Here is a 20,528-nt window from a genome sequence, read left to right on the forward strand (position 1 = left end):
ATCTAATCTAAACTGCTCACTATAACTAAAATTTTAAAAAAATTAAATGGTGGCAAAGACTCCATTAAAAACACCTCAGGATCTGATTGTTTGGTCATCAGAACAGTTTAACACATACTTAACTGAGTTTGGCTACTAAGAAACTGTAATGCTTGGACGAAGTCCATTACACAAGGCTTTCAGTACTTTGTGGCTGGAGTCCGATTTTGGAGCTGTATTTGGGAAACTCTGACTAGCCCTGAACAAGTCACTAAGTCTAATTATGCCTTCTATGAGAAAAGGGCTTATAAAAATTCACTTCATAAATTTACATGGTGTCAGAGACAGCCTAAAATCCTCGCTTTACTGAAATCAATGATGAAACTTTTCCTAACTTAAATAGGCTCCGAATTTCATGTTTAATAAAAATATCCAGAAACCAAGAAGTTCTGAAACTACTCCCTCGCTTGCTGCATACTTGTTATGTGACCTTGAGCAGTATGTCTTCTTACTGGTGCAGTTTTCCCAGAAGAGAAAAGGCAAAAAGGGATGACAATTGTTCTCTAATTTACAGATTTATATTGGATTTAAATCTAATTTACAAGATTATAAATATCTGAAAAACAGCTGAGTCTTTAAAAGATGAAAGACTCTGTCCAAATCTGAAATATACAATTTAGGACAATTTCCTGATTTTTAATTTTTAATAGTTCCTTTCTACAAGCTGCTTCAAGCTTTAAGTTCCTGTGCAAAATCTAGGATGAAAGACAATTAACTGGCATTTTAAGGTTATTCATAAACACCAACTAGAATTTGCCATGGAAGAAAAGAGAAGGTTGAAGTTATTATAAAAGGAATTGTAAAAACAGATTACAGCCTTAAGCCGCTGGTCATAGACCTCAAATGCTGCGAAGTTCGAATATGTCCACAAATTAGCATACAAACTGAACTCCAAGGGCCTTTTTCTTTTACCAGATGCATTGAGGAGGTGGCTTTGATATTCCACATTAGACATCCAGAAGTCTGGTTGCCCAGCTCAGAAAACTGAAACCAGACATGAGGTTTTAGGACAGTAATGAATCTGGAATAAGCACTTCATACTATTAAAATTTGGTGGTGTGTCTAAAATCCTTACATCTGTGTCTTATTTCTTTCAAATGAAATAAGACCAAAGATAGGAGATCAACTTTTTAGGTGATACAGTCTTTAAGTACTCCCTTAGGCCACTACTCAGTGTCAGTAGAAAGCAGCTGGATTGCATCCATCAACATAAAATCCATCCTTTCCCACGTGAGCAATACCAGCCAAAGTAGTATCGAAAAATCAACAAAAACTGTCTCATGAACAAGCCTGAAGCATTTGTTTATAGAGCAGTTTATCAAAATGCTAGAAATGGAGATATTACAATGTACCCGTGGGCTTTCTGAAAGGGTCCTCCGCGCGACCATCAACAGGAGCTGCTGCTGAAGTGCACTCGCTGCTTGATCCCCAGAAGATGGTTCTTGGCTCTCTGAAGTGGTAGTACTAGAGGAGCTGAACTGTATTTCACTGTGCACAGAGGGGAGAAAGGAAAGAGACTGATTGAAGAAGCTGTATATTCCTAGTATTTTTGAAACATTACAGGAGGGAGCCTGTAATTACATTACTGGCTGGCTCCCAGGACATGGAGGCTTCTACCTCCGCACCTGAAATCTACCCCAGACCCATGAAGCAGTTAACACCCAAATTTAGATACACAGTCTGCTACATCCACCACTGAGAAACACATACTTATGCATCATAACTTTTCTCATCCAGAGCTGAACAGCTACAATGAATCACACTTCAGCAATGCTCATTACCCCCCTGCCTCCAGATGCCTGTCTTGGGCTCTTGCTGTTTTCATATCTGCATGAGGTGAAAGCACCTTTGTGCTCATGAAAGGTAGTCAATACTTATCGTTTCTATTTTCCATAAAGGAAAGACAAGCAGGAAGAAATTAGAGCAATCTCCCCATAGTTAGCCAGGGAGCCTGTGAGAGGACAAAGAATAAAATTCTCATCTTGCCCCTGAGCTAACTTAGTAATTTTAGTTAACTTTCCTTGCATTTGGGCATCATTTCCCAAAGCCTGACATGTAATCCTTGTTAAATTCAACAGAAGGAACTTGAAAATTGTGGCTGTCCTGCACATAACTGGCTGTTAACCTAAGCTGCAGTGGCAAGCGTTGTGCTGGGATAAGGTTTAATGTCTGGATTACTTAGAAGCAGGGCTGAAGAGACACATCAACAGTTGGAAATGCACACACTCTCCAGGACTTACTAGCTCTGCCTGGACCAACAGGAACATCAGCAGCCTTCAGATGTCACCAGAGAAGCCATCCTGCCCCTGATATCTGAGCCAGGTATTTTAGTTTTTTTCAAAGCCTTGATGGCTATCAGGCTTGGATCCCAGACCTGATAGTCACCATCTGCCACTCCAGCAGAGCTATCAGCTGAGTAGAAATGAGAGCACTCCATGTTCCTGATCCTAATGGCTTCTCCTGTGCTCCCCACTCCTCCTGCTACAGGCAGAACCGCTCCACAGATTCAGGACAGCTGTCACATTCCCCTTGGACAGACTTGGTCCATGGCAACCCACTTGATGTCCCAGCCAGGACAGCCACATCGCTCTGTGAGAACATATCTCCTTCATGGGTCTCGTTTCACGCCTTGCCAGCCATCAGTAACAAGAGTACACAAGGGATAGGATGAAGTCTAAGATCCTGGATCTCAGTCAACAGATTTAGGCACACAGGAAGAGGAGGAAGATCCCCACAGGTAAGGACTACAGAGGACAGCCACACTTTTTGCACATTCTGAATTGCCCTGCTCAAGGGTAATCTTGCCCAGCTTGAAGGAAGGCTGTTCATTTCTCTCCACCCCTCTGCCCCTGGACGATCTGTCCTGTTCCTTGTCATTCTGGGTGCAATCCTAGGACTCTGTTCACAGCAGGAAGAACACAAGCACAGCCAAGCACATTCAGGAACATTGCCCTGGGAATTCCTGCCCAAAAAGAAAACCAATAAAACAGCAGGGGAATAGAACAGTGGTTGCTCATGCCTTCCTAAATGAAGGGTTAACCTCCAATAACTTCCACATCTTCAGCGGTCTTTCTACAAAAGCCAAGTGGAGTCGAGAGTATTTCTAGATTGGACCATGTCTTTTATCCCGCTTTTACCAAGAATGGATATGGCAAAAGGACAGATAGATAGGCCAAGATATTCCCCTGGTACTCTGCTCTATCAGTTCTCAGAAATCACATTATTTTACTCATAAGACTTCTTCCAAGAATAGACTTAAAAGATCAGATCATCTCCCCCCAGACTTGAAGATAACTGAAAAGCCAAGAGAGCTCACAGTCTGTTTATAGAAAAAATTGTTCCACCTATGAGCAACCAGCAGAAGAGTCCACAAGCAGCTGGGATACTGACTGTGGGAAAAAGCAGAAAACTTCATAGGCCTGAAAAGGCCACGAGGGCAGAGAAGTTGGGAAGGCATAGCTAGCAAAGCAACCCAAAACCAGAAGCTGTCATCTGGCCTTCATATGCCTTTTATTCATCAGCCTCATCTGTATCTTCTCTTTCCTTGTCTTTGTCCCCCTCAGCTTCTGTTTGTTGTTTTTTATTCCTCATTCCTATTTTCCACACAACAACCTCTTTCTGACATTCACTTGCTACCCCCTGACGCTGAATTGCTCGCACAGCTACTTAGGAGCTGTATGTCTCATCTGATGGCATCATTATCACACTGACAGCAAATACCAATAAGAAATGCAGTAATGGTGTTTCTGTTTTTGTAAGCCCATAAACTAGATTCCATAAATTTAATGCCATATATATAAATAGAAACAAATACTCTCTAATCATAAAATCATTATAACAGAGCTGATCACAGCATAACATGGAATCTTGCTAAATAGAAAATCTGTTCATTTGCAGAATCAAATTAATGCTATCAAGATCTACTATGGTAAACTGCACTGCTAATGTAAGCAAAGGTATAATTGAACTAAAATTTGAATAATAAATTATTAACTAAAAATATCTTTGATAAACATACAACCTATACAGATGGAATGCAAAGGATACATAGCACCCTCTATCGACACCTGGTTATGAAGTCAGGGATTTTCTTCTGGCTCATAATCCAGTTTTGTAAGAAAACTGAGTAAACATAGGCTAGTTGAGCAATCATACAACGCTGAGAATGTTTTAATATAACCATAAAACACTAGAAAAATCTTCTTTCCGTAGTCTGTGGCAGTTGTCTTACACTTCTGACAATTTGGCCCAAGACATTAAAATATAACACAGACAAAGTCTTTGTTAAGGATTAGCAGTTTTGACCCTGAACAGACTTACTTCAAGGTAAGCTCATTATACAAGTACCCCACAAAGAATTCCACATTAATAAAGTTTGTTTACAGGTCTTGGTTAAATTTCATTTTAACATGCATATGGGAGCAAGGACAAGGAATCTTGTAACCAACTTCACAATTGTCACAATGACAAACCACCATCTCCTTAGTCTCGTGCATTTAAAACCAGAAAGGAGGTTGTAGAGAGGTGGGTGTTGGTCTCTTCTCCCAAGTAACAATTGATAGGACAAGAGGAAATGGCCTCAAGTTGCACCAGGGGAGGTTTAGGTTGGATATTAGGAAAAATTTATTCACTGAAAGGGATGTTCAGCACTGGAACAGGCTGCCTAGGGAAGAGGTTTGTTGTGGTTTGAGGCTTGGAGTGGGGGTGTGACCTTCCAGCACCTGGGAGGGCCCTGGGTGTGTGGGTGTGTGGGGGGAACCGTGTATTCCCTCCCCTTCCGTTCCACACTCTGGGAAAGAGGCAGGAAGTGGGTGCCAGGCCCTGCTCCTGCCTTGTGGTTCTGGGTCCGGGTGTGCTTCACTCTGTGGGACCTTGGAACAATTCTGAGGGGTCTGTATATCTTGTTTATTTTTGTATCCCCCCAATCTTTGTATATATATTTTACCTCCCTTTTTCATTTTCTGTTCCCTGTCAAACAACATACTTTATTTTTTCATTTAACTCCCAATCAGTTTTCAAAGTCTCTCTCTCTCTCTCTCTCTCGCTGGGGGGGAGGTGAGTACATAGTTCTGTTCCGTGTGGGTCCTGCCTTGAGCCCCTTTTTACACGGAACCAGAACAAGGTTGAATCACCATCCTTAAATGTGTTTAAAAGGTGTGTAGATATAGTGCTTAGGGATGTGGTTTAGCATTAGACGTGGTAGAGCCAAGATAATGGTTAGACTTAAAGATCTTTTCCAACCTAAGCGATTCTATGACCCCACCAGGCTGCCTCAGGCAGCTCTTTGGGTCACTACAAATCTTTAGAGTGTGTATCAAATACCCACAGGGATAGTAAATAATATAGCTGAAAGCTCTTTGCAATACTCACTAAAACACCACACTTAAGCTAAAGCACCTATGGTTTGAAGAAGAGCCAGAGTGAAGCTCAGAGTTGGGAACTTCCCCTTCTGCACATCCAACGAGATGTCACTTCCGAGGTATTGGTCCGAGGTGCATTCAAAGGACTTTCTGAACTAAGACCTGAGTAATCCAGGTGTCCAAGAGCCAGCTGGTGCTAATGACATAGTGGGAACTCCAAATGCTCTCACTTTTGTATCTTTCCAAAATGCTCAGTTTGTGGTACGAACATAGGTGTCTGAACAGACATCAAAAGGATTGGATCAACAGCAGCCCACAGCCCATTGATGGAGCCTCTGTTAACCAATGCCATGGCTGATGTCTTCCTACCACCACCTCAGCAGCTTTGCTTCTTTTCACCTAAAATAGCCTCCCTGCCATTTCATGTCCCAATCACGTTACACCCCATCACACAGGCCTCTTGCACCATCTCTACTTATTGCTCATCAGGTCTCCACTACAAAGCTGCCAGCATTAATCTGACCACAGAATTGCACAATTCAGGACTGAGATTAAAAGCACTAGTTGCCGGTATTGCCTTTTTTAAACAGCAGATGATTTACAATTTCCAATTGTACTACTAAATAACACTTAACCCTCAGAAAACCCAACTTAAAGTATATAAGAAAACTGAAATATTCAAAAGTGAGAGTAGCACTAAGATTGGATAATCATGTGAAACCTAGTCACAGCAAACATGTAAAAAACATGAAGAGGTCACTGTCTTCACTTTTTGATAAAAAACAATAATATTCTCTTTGAAACTATTACATTCAGAATGCATATTTTAACTTTCCTTAGTGGTTACTACTGAGGGGAGCTCAATCTAACAATGAAATCTCTCTTACATCTTGTTCAATTTTGCTAATCATGTAGCATGACTTGGGGAAGATTTTTGGCATATTTTTTTAACTAGCAATAATAACACTCCTAACAATAAGGTAAAATACCCAGGTTTACAGAACAGGAAAGATGGATGTACTGATTTACTGACATAATAGACAAAAAAAGGAGATAAAATCACTGTTAAGGCTTTGCAACAAAATGAGCAGTGGTACATATTAAGTTCATTAAGTCAGATCCTATTTACAGACAGACAAGCCTTGCAGAGCATGTTACCAGTAGTGTTGCAGGTAGTATGAAGGCAAGAAGTTAAGCATGTCTTCTGACTTTGGTGTTGTAAGAATGGGATTTACCTGGTACACCCTCATTCCTCACTATTAGGATTTTTTCTTTTTTAATTTTGATAACAAGCACATAAATTGAGAATTGTAAGCCCATTACATTTCAGAGCAAAGAAATATACCAGCAACTTTAAAAGCAAAGAGCAAGCACTAGCTAATAGAGGATGCATTTTGAGAAGATGCAGCTTTACTGGAATTACTGCATTAACAGCACCCAGGGTTCCATTATCTCCAGAGTCTTTTAAAACATCCCTTTTAGCTCTCCTTATGAAAGGGTGGAAAGACAGATGAGAAGACAGTCCCAAAAGCTAAAGGACTACCGAAGCTCCTAGTCCTGAGCAGGATTTTGCTGCCATCATGTGGCAGCACAGACCCCTTTAATCTCAGAGCCTCATTCTGTTGAAAAGACTTCCCTGCTCTGTGTTCACAAAGAGGGCCTAAAAAACCCTACAAATACAGGAAAGGATTTTAACCGTCGAAGCTAACACAAGAGTTTCCTCCTGTCCCTAGCAAGTCAGCAGGAAATTGCTACTGAGTTTGGAAAGAATACTTTTCTGAAAAATCAATGGCTTCGCTATAATTCAAACATTTTCAATGCACTCGCACACAGCACGCTCAGTTGTGTTCAAGCAGCACAGCATTCAGGTGATCAGCTCATCTGAAATCACTCAATTTCAATAGGAACTATATTATATTTGTTGCATCCTTTTCAAAGTGTGCTCGGCTACAGAACTGCACAACCCGACAAGCAGCTATAAGAAATCTTTAAGCGTCAGCAGCCAGATCAGTGGGTGATCTTTGTCATTTGGGTCACATTGCTGAGAAATATAAAGATGTTTTAGTGATATAGTATTTTGTCATTCTAAAATAGCATTTTGAAACACTAAAAATAATAATTAGAAAAAGTAAGTCTGCTTTCTCCTATGAGGAATAAACCTCAAAGGTTCAGGGAATTTTCCAGCAGTGAACATACTAAAGTATTAATAGATTTATTTAGGTGCTTTCATACAGTATAATGCATTCAAGCAGCATATTCAGGGATATGGGATGTAAATCAACTAAGTTAACTCATTGATTTGAAGTTTTCTTTTGCCCAGGGCCAGAAACACTAGCACTCTGTGGCTGTACTGGCAGGTAAAAAATTACTGCCTCAGTACTTGCTCGTCACTATTTTGCTGAAACTACTTCTTTTTAACCTACTGGCCTTGCTGTTGCTAAAAAAAAGAAATAATTCTCAACACAAACAAAAAACTTTAAGCTCTATCACTCTATATCTTTAAAATCAATACATGTGTACAATGACACCATCCTGCACAGAACTGCAAGTTTCAATACGGTTTTCTTCTCAGGAGTTTAACAGAGAAGAAAATGGGCTCAAGGATACAAGCAGTATTCTTATAAATTGCATTTGCTAAAACCCAGAGTATTTCTTGGAAGAAGTATAAACGGCCAAATGATTCCACAGCTGGAGTAAGCACAACTCCGGTTCACTTTAGAAGACGCAATACTTGATTTGAAAGACAGAACTAGCCTACCCTCAAGAAGTAGCCCTTAGCTTTTTTCTACTTAAGGGATAAAAAAAAACCAAAACAACAACAACAACAAATACCAAACGTAAAAAAAAAAAAAAAAAATAATTTTTTTCCTTGGAGCTACACACACATCAGTCTTTCTGCTAACACAGAGAGCATGCCTGGGGTGCTATGGACATATCCACACCAGGATTTTGTGTGTGGACCACGTTCTGTGTTTTTTGATGCATAGTTAAACATACTATAAATGTGTCTGTGCACACCCAAAAGCAAGTTCTGTGCTTTAAACAGAAAAGGTTACAAGGATGCAGAGAAAAGTGCCCAAACCTCCACAAATACTATTTTGGTATCTAGCATGACCTTGCACTGTCATGTGCTTCAGGGATGTCTAATGATCTATTCTCATCTTAGATCTGAATACCCATGAACATGTCAAAAATCAACTGCAATATATCTGACCAAAACAGCATGGGGAAAGGGCAAAACATTCTTCAGACACAAATCCAGCCCTTCCTTCTTGAAATATTAAGTTTGTTCACATCAGCTAGAAAAACGCTATGCTGAAATAAAAATCTTGGCCATAGATAATCAATAAAACTTACAGTGGAAAACATTTATCATGTATGTGAACTGCTTCAGGCAGTACCATGGAAATTTTGGACAGCTTAGTTCTAATTGAGAATATTTACAAAAGTATTTAAAGAACAAAAGCAGAAAGAACAAATAATTTGAAAGCATAGTGATTAAAGCATTTCAGACCATCAAGAGAATATAGCCAGTTATTTAACAGCTTTATACCTAACAGTATTGTATTTTGATGCTGGGTGTTGTGTTCAAGGTTTCTCCAAACACTATTCCCTTCATTGCCAGGAACACCATTTTACACACAGTAAAAATTCAGAATACATTTTCAGTAGGAGCAAATCTACATCCAAACTATAAAAATAGTAAAGTGTGTTACATTAGTGCCCTCAAGTTTATTGCAAGCTTACTTTTTCTGTCCTTCTCACTGTAAGCAAAGGAAGCAGATACAGGCTATACATCCAAGCAGTGTATTATTTTACTACTCAGTACGTAAGAAACTGCAACAGTTTACATTAGTTGAACAGAGTTTTTCATAGCTGTGAAACCAGGAAGGACAACATGCCTACAGATCAACTTCTTATATTCAAATATTTTAGAAACACAGAGTAGTAATATTTCATACACATATTGAGGACAGCTAAATTACTGAGAGGTATCAAGTGCTGACACATTTTTCTTCTACGTACACACACACCGAAGGTGCTTCAACCTTCTAAATAAGAGCCCTAGTATGCAAGTAAAGCAAATTTAGAAAAGTAATCATTTTACAATATATTAGCCTTGTACAGCAAGTGTGTACAGAATATGATATTGCTGTTAATGTATATATTACCATTGATATATAGTTTATGACCCTATTAGCCTCTGTACTGGGGACAGATTGTGCAACTCATACAGAAATTATTAATTCTACCATTACAATTCCTGTAATTTTAGGATTCTGTCCTTACACTGCTATTTATGAGCCACTGTACACGTAATGCTTAGTGTCCTGGTTTCAGCTAAGATAGAGTTAATATTCTTCCTAGTAGCTGTGTTTTGGATTTAAGATGAGAATAATGTTGATAACACACTGATGTTTTCAGTTGTTGCTAAGCAGTGTTTATACTCAGTCCAGGACACTCCACAGTCTCATGCCCTGTCAGTGAGAAGGCTGGAGGTGCACAAGAAGTTGAGAGGGGACACAGCCAAGACAGATGACCCAAACTGGTCAAAGGAATATTCCATACCATATGACATCATGCCCAGCATATAAACTGGTGAGAAACCTGGCCAGATGCCACTGCTTGGGAACTGACTGGGCATCAGTCGGTGAACAGTGAGCAACTGCACTGTGCATCAATTCTTTTGTAGATTATAATTATTTTTATTATCATTATTAGTATTACTATCATTCTTTTGCTATTAAAATTTTCTTCCTTTTCTGTCCTATTAAATGTTCTTTATCTCAACCCACAAATTATACCTTTTTTGTGGTGTACTTCCCCATCCCACTGGGCGCAGGGTGTGAGCAAGCAGCTGTGTGGTGCTTAGCTGATGGCTGGGGCTAAACCACAACACCTAGATAACATGATACCTCACCTTTATCTTTTTGACTGCTTATTAAAACTGACTCAGTTATTTAATTACAAAAGACATTCAAGGTAATTAAAGAAATTCCTGGGAAATGTCTGCTTTCTGTCACGGAGTGGCAGACAGAAAAGGTGTGTCAGAGCGACACCTCCTTTTTTTAAGACGTTTAACACCAGCTTGTTTCTCCTGACTTCAGAAAGCTGTTATATAGCACTAAAAATGCTTTAATGTATACATTCTTTCAACATGTTTTTTTAAGAATACATTCTTGTTAATGATTGTGGCTTTTAATTTGCATTGCCAACCTAATGAGAAGAACTTAAACTTCAAAATGTTAACTGTTCTATACAGATAAAATGTAATTTTAGTGGACATTTAGTGAGAAGTCAGCCCCGTCTCTGGAAACCTTCAAGGTGAGGTTGGACAGGGCTCTGAGCAACCTGATCTAGCTGAAGATGTCCCTGTTCACTGCAGGGGGTTTGGACTAGATGACCTTGAAATGTCCCTTCCAACCTAAACCATTCTGTTATATTCTGTGCTATTTAAGTTAAAGTAGCCATGCAAAAAGTTCATGCTTACACCAGGCACACATTTTACACCAGTGTGAGCTTCCCCATCCTTATCTGCCTTCCCAGAAGCCCAGCATACTCAAAACACTCAACACGAAAATGTTAAGGATTCACTGTGAAAGCAACAAAGGCTGGTAAGGAACTTAAAGCAATGGGGCAAGAGAATGGTTTTCAGGATGAGAAAGCTATTTCCAATTTCTCACTTCAAAATGTTCAAATAGTGTTCCCATAACTAATTTCTAACGTAATCTATGAGCTCAGAATACACTTTACATTGTCTTGTCAAAGCCTGTCACAAAGCAATTTATGGCTAGAGGTGAAGTTGACAAGGTAATGGGAGCATCAAACTTAGAGGTAATTAGCTCAGCAGGGAACCCATTCCACACGAACTGCTGGCAAGAGATGCTGCTGGCAAGATAATAGACAGAAGTGGTGTCTGGGTAATTACATGGACAATAGTTAGGGAATTGATTAGCTCCCTGCCAATATTTAAGTAACTTACCAAACTCAGTAACAAGATTCACCTGCCAAAGTGAGGGTTAAGATGGAAAAGGAATCATCTTTTATCTTGGTGATCATTACACCATAAAAACCTCCTTTAAATTTAACTTGGCAAACTTAAGTTTTTAAATACTTTAAAAGCTGGACTGCTTGGACCCATGAGAGACAAATATGGAGACAATTTGAAACAATTCTAATTCTCAGTAACCTTTGGCAGAATTAAAGGATAATTTTAGAAATTGTTAATAAAAGACTGTTTATGCTACATTTAAGAAGCTCTGAAAATTTCCAGGACCAGGACTGAAGATAGAGGTAGTATCTTTCATTCAGACAACTACTGTAGTTGAAAATGCAGACAATAAAACTAAAAAAACCCAACAGCCACAACCAAAAAACACACACACACAAAAAAAAAAACCCCACACAAAAAAACCCCCCCCCCCCCCAAAAAAAAAAAAAAATTAGAATCTGGTGGAATATATATTAACAATGGTAAACTGGAGAATACTCCCAAGATCATCTCAACACTGCAGAGATAAAAAGAGATGATGGACCACCGATGTATGACAAGACAAGTTGTGATTCCCACAAACAGTATTGCTTCCAATGTCAAGGAGTCTCCGGAGGAAGAAAGCACAGAATTCTTCAAACTTGGACATCTGTTTTCTCTGTCACACTGTAATTTATTACTGTTCATCTAGCCCTCTACAAGCAAAGGAAGAAGAGGAAGCATTTGGAAGTAAAGAACAAAAACCTCCATAAGACAGCATTACTTCTCTGACAGCATGGCATTGTTAAGATTTTGCATTATTTGTGGGAAAATGGATTTCAGAAGCCATGCTGATAAGCTAACATGTTTACAGGCCATAGAAATAGTACTTCAATTTCAGTTCCTAATAATCTGTTATGAAATGCCAGACTGGTTAAGACTTTACTACTGCAGCCAACAATCCTAGGACTCAATAGACAGAAATAGCAAGTTATAATTTAAATTTAAGATCGTTACGTGTTAGTTAGTCTGCCTCAAGGCTTTCATTAATGGCTTCTTTAGAGTGATATTTAAATACCTTATCCAGTTTTGCATAACTTAGTTGAAAAGTATTTAACCTATGGCCAATTCATAAAGCAATTACATTATTCTGGACAAACCAGCCAGAGTTCATACCCTCCCCAGACAGAATTCCTGTGCCTTTCACCATCTGCATTGCTGCCCAGAAGTGCCACAGCTCCCAGCATGCCAACACCTCTGACCTACTGCTTCTCCCAACAACACCCCCAATGCAAGAAGCCTCTTGTCATCACCCAGCCTGGGCAAATTCTCCTCCTCATAGAGGAGCAGCACAACAGGGCATGGTCCACGTATATTCACACAGTTGCTCCACTGGCTCAGCTCAGTTTGACATTTTCCCTTTAGGAGCAGCTTATGCTTGCTTTATTCTGTTAAAAGATTGAGTGGTGAAAAGTGTTTTATGAACTTACACATCTACTGCAGGCCCACCTATTATTCCAGATTCTGGAACAAGACAAGATCAAAACCCTATCCCTCCTAGTCAAGGAGGATACTACCTCTTATGTCCAGGCATTAATTTTCTCCTGCATCCTTTGACCTCATAAAATCTAATTTGAATGGCTTATTAATGGATTCAGACACCAAGCCTAAAGCTGCTGTTTCTGTATTGTCTCAAGTACTCATTAATAAGTACCATCATTGTCTTCTAAGTTAACTTTCTGATGAGCTGGGAGATGAGCCAAGGACATCTCAGAGATACTTACCATGTCTCTTTTCTAATATCCTTTCCTAACATCAGCATCTCCTGTTGGTATGGACTACTTGCACAATGAATGAATATCTTCACTAGAGGAGGAAGGAATTACTTACGGGAGTAATTTCTGTAAAGAGCTCTCCACAGGCAGACATACAGAAGAGACTGAAGCAATCATTTATTACACCTTGTGCTTTATTTTGTCCTATTTGCCTTTTTCTTCAGTAATAAACGATCATTACTTAATAACTGTGGTTATTTGGCTTACATTTACCATGTGTAAGAAACTAATCTGGCATAAGTGATGTGGAAGCCTGCAGGTGGGGATAAAGGAAAAGGAAGATTATTCCTTCACAACTTATTCCTGACCTATCTTTAAAGAACATTTGTCCCTCTATTTTCTATATGCTCTAAGTGTTCCATATTTTCTAAATACAAAATTGCTTGATGGTGAACACCTGAGGGAAAACCAAAAAGCCATCCCTTCCTCTGCTACCCTTCAAGCTATGCACAGGTGATAGGAACTGACTGCTGAACAAACAGCTCTCGCTAATCTCTCTGCCCTAAACATACCACAAACTGCTCTTGCAAAAATCAGCCTGAGCATGCTTCGTGCTTCCTTGTTCTCTCTCTTTGTTTTTCATATGAACTCCTACTTTGTACTTTCCTTCACACTGCTCTGCTCTTGGAAAAGCTCTTGCATTCTGTCCTCACACTGACTCCCATGTAGAAACAGTCCTGGGAACCCACTCATCCTTGCTGATCTGTTCTGTTCCTCAGCCTGAACTGTCACTGTACTCTAAGATTTCCAGAAAAGGTGCTTATCTTTAGATATTAAATGCCTGAAAACAGCTGCAAAGAATTTCTGAACTTGCTTGTGTCAACAATGTGTAGCAGAGTCCTTAAAAATAATTCATATCTCTAGAGGTCTGCAAACCACAAACTGGAAAACAGCACTTAACATAGTACAGGAAGACAGAGATGTCACATAAGCATCTAGCAAAGACAGAAGGATATCTTAGATGAGAAGGAAGATTGTTCTTCTTTTGATATAAAACAAATTAACTTATAAATGTTAGTAAGCCACTTCTGAATTCATGGCAGATTCAAGTTCATAGTTATATGATGAGGGAGGAGAAGAGTATTCTGTGACAAAGTGAAATGAAAAGAGCTCCAAGAGTTAAATAGCCTGGCTAAAATGTCTGATTTTAGGTCAAAACTGAACACTACCAGGTTGGGATTTTTATCTTGTTGAAGACAGACAGAACAATTCTATTGAAGATGAACTCTAATTTGCTTTTTTTTCAATCATTGCCCAGTGATTATTAAAAGCATTATTCTCATGTCTCTCATAACAGCATTCTATCTAAAACATTAACACTGTTCTTAATGTGGTCTTAAGCTTTTTCCACAGAAAGCCAAACACCTACACATTTTCAAACATCTTTACTATTAACAGTGACCCTTCTCATCTGCTCACTCAACTTTTCCAAAGACTGTGTAACAGTATGACAAACAAAATTATTTAATAAAAATACTTATGAATAGGTAAAATCCTTTTACAGATACGCAAGTGACAGATCACATAGAAGATTGTGAAAACCTCAGTAATGAATATGAGATTTATGAGCATCACTCCAAAAAGACCTTTGAAAAAAAGAAAATTGGTCAGACACCTTTTCAGATTGACAAGCTTTCATTAGAGATTGCCTGCAAGGTGATAGGCTCTGCTGCTAGAATCCACAGGAAGCACTGTCACTGGCTGACAATGACACAGCACCAAAAATCTTTTAAGGACTCAACAGGCATGGGAAGCAAGAAAAAGTTGAGAGAAGAGCAGGTAATAGTTCCACTTTGTTTTATTTATTATTTTATTTTTAATTGTCACACTTAACTTTGGTTATTCCCATAAAGTAATGAAAACAGATTGGATAATTCTGGCTTTCTTTTTCACTTTTCCTTATCAATATTCTTACAAAGCAGTCACTGTTTTAGCGTGTAAAAAATGCTTTGACATTTCTAAAAGAGGTTAACACATTTATTCTCTGGTACTCCTCTTCATATACATTTTTCACAGATACAGTCTATTTCATAGCTTTTAGCAATGAAAACTTCTAATATTTCTAAAAATAAGGGCTTACTTACTGAGCATTTGAAATACAATCACAATTTGATAGCTGATGTCGAAAATTTCCGTCCTTCTGACAGCCAGCCTTTAAATAACAGGATCTAATTTCCCCTTTAGAAAACACAGAGGAAAAAAAAAATTAGTACAGTGATATGATAATTTGTTTTATATAAAGTTTATTAAAAGATATATTTTAGGTCAGGCACATTTATAAATATAATTTTCAGTCTGTGCATTAGGCTTATTTTAGCCTTCAGAAAGCAAAGTAACATTTGAAAACTGGAGACAAATCCAAACATGGAAGTTACAGGGAGAATCTGAAAGGTATGTAAAATAAATCCAAAGCCCATCTATCAATTTAAGTTCACTGTAAGATATGAAATCATCAGATTTTTTTCTTTCCGTTCACAAAGGTGAGGTCAGGAGGCACAAAACAGGGAAAAATTCTGTTAGAGTGCAGACACTTCTATTCCTCCTTGTGTAGGCAGCAAAAAGTGGAGAGTCACTGCTCATTGATCCAGAGGTTGTGCCATCTGCCTGACTGGCAGCTGCTGCTTTTAGCCCCATAGCCCACCAAGAGCTGCAGGGCTGCACGCAGGGCCAGGAGCAATTAGCAGAAACCCAAAGCATCTCTTGGGTCACAAACCATGAGTACTCATTCCAAAGGGATTTTGAAGGCAGCTTTAATGGAAACACGGGTTTGGGGACGGCTGCCTTTCGGAAGTACAGGCCAGCACCTTACAGGGCACTACATGGAGTTTAAACAAGCCACCACCAAATCTACCACAGCTTCGGCATCCAGGAATAGCTGCAGAGCAGTGGCACAACAAGCACAGACATAAGGCAAGACTAGATCACTCATTAGTTCTCTCCAAAGTGGTTGCAGACTACAACTCTAAAGAGAGCAACCACCACATTTTCAGAGAGAGTTCAGCCTGAGCCAGCTGAAGAACAAATCAGTAAAAAGGAGGACTGTTTTGCTCAGCCAGACCAGTGCAAAATACCCCACCAGGCAGAAAGCACATGGGGTTCTTCTGCAAAGCCATAAGCAGTCATCTGGCCTAGCCAGCATTTTTTGAGGATGGCGTTTGGAACATAAACTTCATGCACTGCGTACACCTCAGAGCTGTGATGGTTGCTGGTGGATTTTGAAAACTCTAGTTATTGCTGATCTGATTTGAAATTACTAAGCCCTTTTCCTTCATGCACACAGAAAAACATGCAATTGGCCACAGACAAGAGAACATCTTCCAGAGCATCTGAAGTTTCTTTGGAAACTTCCTCACATGTTTTAATTATTCCAACTACAGAAACTCACCATTTTCATCTATGAACACGTGCATTGCATCCACGGATAGCTCATCTTGCACAGACGCCTCAGGTCCACTTATTACTTGCAAGACAGAACTGTCTTGCTGAGAAGTTACCCGGTAGATTATCTGCCTTTGCCTGTTGCCCTGGTAACTTGACACAAAAATGTTTCAAAACTACTATGAGGAACTTTTTTCTTGTTCTCAATAAAACAAAAAGAAAGAGAGGTTAATTAAAAGTTTATGTCATTTCTACTCAGTGAAACAAAACAGCTTACATCATATCTTTTGAAGTACAAAATTGTAAAGTAAACTGGCCTTACAGTGCTGCAAATTTGGCAGAGTCTGGTAGCACTGGACTAGTACTAGCACGATCTTGGCTTTGTACATCTGATCTTTCCTGTTTAGGAAGTTGCTCACAGTGCTTTTCTGTTCCCACCATTTCTTCTTTTCTCTCCATCATCTGGCTATCTGGAAAACAGGGCAGTGAAGTGGAGCCATTCTCCGCAGATGACTGTCAAGATTTTGTTCATTAGCTACTGAATAAAGGCACGAAAAAGAGAACAGCTAAACCACTGCAGTAATTACTAGCTTAATGGAAAAATGTTAAAACTACTTAAAACAATACAATCACAGAAATCCATACGAGAAGGTACTCTGACTCTTAGCAGACTGTGAATGGGTTGTTTCAAGAACAGGCTGTGTGAAGTGAAAGACAAAGGAGAGAGAATTTCTCCTTTGCTTCTGTTGTTTCAGAGGGAAGTAATCTGTCCCTAACCTAGAAAGGTAAGAGGACGCTTCCCTGGGGGCTGTAATTTGTTACCAAGCTGCGTATACTGGCAGCAGAAAAGCAGAAGCATGACCCATTCCTCTTTTACCAAAGGGAAAGCAGCATCTTCAAAGCAAACAGAGCTCTTGGACAGGAAAGGAGGCAGCTGCCTTCCCCACCTACCACACACTTGATGCAGGACAAACTGGCTAAACAATTTCTTCGTGGATTTTCCTATGCTGGGAAAATACAGTAATATAGATTTTAAAATATACATGAACTTGCCCAATTTCTACTTCCCAGTTATAGATATATTACCTCTCTACATGTGTACAACTTTCAAGCAAGTTTCTTTTGGTTACTCACATTCATGTGAAATAGCGAAATGTTTTGTAACTGTACTTCAACTGTAAACTAAAAAATCTGCTAGGATGTTAAAGTGCAACTAAGACAGTGATTTCATCACTACTACGGACAGGTGCATAATTATATGCTTTAAATAATAAAAAAAAAATAAATTTCTCATGCGTGTTGGAGGTTCTTCAGTGAGCCTTGTAGGTTCTTGTACTAAGCATGTTATATCAAAAGGTACATAACCAGACTTCTTGCAATATCTGCTGTTTAAACATCTTAGAAATGTAATGATCAAGGAAAAAGCCATAGAAAATACCCCCACAAAAAAAATATTTGTTAAACCATATTTCCTACCAATACAATTGCCATGCTAACCTGCAAGAATTACAGTCAAACAACAGTTGTGTCATAGCTAAGATGGTCTAAGGATAAAACAGATTCAAGGCTTATAGAGGGACATCCTTTATTAGGCCAACTGGTACAACTGAAAAAAGCAAACAAGCTTTGGATACACAGACCTTTCTGATCATCTATCTTGTTTTCCTCCAACCACATCAACTAATCTAAAAACACACGATTTCTACAAACAAGTGTACAGGACACACCTAAAGCCTCAGACACTCACACAGAACCACTTTTCACTGCAGACGTTTCACACTTACTTTTGGGGGAGTGGGGTAGGGGCAGGGATCCCTAAGCATAAGAATGACTTTAATTTTACCACTACACCTTGTCCCAGCAGGTCTCAGCCCTTAACATGAAGCACTACAAGCAAAGCCAAGCCTCAAGGGTCTCACTGGGGCCACAGATGTTCACCAGTTGAGGTCCCAGCAGCAAGAGGGAATGGGTAACAGAGATAAAGACACTGTGCAACTCTTGCTTGGAACTAGCGTTTCTTCAGATTCCATAAGGAGGAAAAAAAAAAAAAAGAATCTCACTACAACACTGTCAGTGCACTGCTCTTTCTGTAGCACACACCAACCAAGGACCCTGACTTCTTGTACAATAAATACAATGAGCATAAGTTTGGTTTAGGGAATCTCTTGCATCTGTTGTGCACGGAGACAGAATTCAGTAAGTTTTCTAAAGCCACTTTCTTCTAATTGGGGGCAGAGGGGGAAGGCAGGAAGGGAAGCAGACAACACTTTTTTCCTTCCATAATTAAATATTTTAACTCCATTTTAAGTAGGAACTGTGCCTTATTTAACTGTGGCATTACTGAAGCATCCCCTTAATGATGTAACTGTTCCCAAGGGATGTGACAGAGCCACAGACACTTAATAGAAATCACCTTCCTAAAGGCTTAGGTTGTTCAAGCTGTAAGAATAATTGATAAAGATCAGAGACTGTGGTTTTAATAATCTAATTGGTCCCATATTGCTCAAAACTAGCTCTAGGGCTGGAACAATTAAAAAGATTTTTTCATTTGATTATCTAGTGGTTTTAAAAAATGCCTCTTTCTTTTTTTCCATTCCAAACCGCAGGCCTTGCAAACTTCTTTTCCCTGCAGTGGTAAAGAGTCATAATAACAAAAACATAAATGTGCTGTTTCTTACAGGCTTTATATGCCAATCAGACAACACCATGGTGGCAAGTACTTCCAGACCTCGAAAGGTGGGCCATGATTCTATGATAGGTCTGTGCCTGGTTTGCATGATTATTACTCAGTTTCTTCCAAGTGACTTACACCTTCAGTATTTAAATGGAGATAGAGGTGTCTAGACTAGGAGTGTTCTGCCAAGGTACGTCATCGGCTGTGTCACCAAAAGCTCCTTGCATGGAAATTGTGCTGGTAAAGCTCAAGTTACTAGGAAAAACCCGCTTCAAGAGCAGAAGAATAGTAAAAAACCACATCAGGGCAGTGTACCTGCACTTTCCCTGTGGCCTCCTACCACAGCCATTTACACCAAACCACTGCCCCACACATCTCTGACGGACACACAGCTGGGCTCACGGAATCTGCAAGCTCAGATGTAAGCTCTGCAAGCAACTTCATAATTTATCTGGAAATTAGATGCCACATGACTCAGATATGTGAGGTGTAACTCAGGATTCATGGCTAAGTCAGGCTTTGGGAAGGGTGATTCAGAAGAGTCCTGCACAAACAACAAAGTTCTGGTCTGTACGTCATTTTCATATTTTGGTTAAGCACAAGATACATCCTTTAGTTATCTTGGTAAAATCCTTACCAGGATAAACACTTCTATATGTCCTATATGCATAAAAGGTACCTTCTGTAAACATTACCTGCACTAAAGAGTTGCTATATTTTTAAGTAATGTCACTATGCTGTTATATCCCAATGCTCCCAAACGAGTTCCTAATTTAAACGCAGTTCCACTACCAAAATTTCTTTGCCATGTAACATTTTCATTTGTGGAACAGAGTTTAGACGTCTCAAATGAACTTTGTAGATGAGCCTTTGGTCCACAATGGAAGGAAGTTGAAATCAGTTTTACAGTTGAAATGGAGCAGTCTTTGTACAGATAGTAGTCATGATAACCAACTGCCATTGTATCTCAACTTTAAAGCTGCCTTACTATTAACTAGAATGAAATTTTATTGCTCTGTAACTTTCCTCCAAAATATTTTTACTATTTTTGTGCACTCTCTCCAGAGACTCCCAGATGTTTTTCCTCAGCCTTCTACTTGTATATCCCTATCCCAACCTCCACATCTCAGTCCTGCAAATTAAAATGTCACTGTTATCATGATTTCAAATGCCATCTGGATTGAAATCTGTCACGCATAATTAAGCTAATTAAGCCTGACTCTCTCTCTCCTGTTCATTAACTGCTCTGCTACAGAATCTGCTTCCCTACA

At 39.3% G+C, this 20,528-nt stretch overlaps 1 protein-coding gene across 1 annotated transcript in view; it reads right to left on the reverse strand.

The window, feature by feature from the left end:
• PCNXL2 (pecanex-like 2 (Drosophila)) overlaps positions 1-20,528 on the reverse strand; it is a gene marked incomplete at its 5' end in the record, with an annotated part of 143,433 nt that overhangs the window by 110,490 nt on the left and 12,415 nt on the right. Inside the window, 4 exons of the mRNA XM_008939937.1 lie at positions 1,392-1,527; positions 15,290-15,383; positions 16,591-16,736; positions 16,906-17,053. Coding sequence (XP_008938185.1) covers positions 1,392-1,527; positions 15,290-15,383; positions 16,591-16,736; positions 16,906-17,053 — 524 coding nt within the window. The remainder of the gene's footprint in view (positions 1-1,391; positions 1,528-15,289; positions 15,384-16,590; positions 16,737-16,905; positions 17,054-20,528) is intronic.

This window comes from Merops nubicus, unplaced genomic scaffold (assembly GCF_000691845.1).
Source record: "Merops nubicus isolate BGI_N331 unplaced genomic scaffold, ASM69184v1 scaffold4265, whole genome shotgun sequence".
Classification (NCBI taxonomy): domain Eukaryota; kingdom Metazoa; phylum Chordata; class Aves; order Coraciiformes; family Meropidae; genus Merops; species Merops nubicus.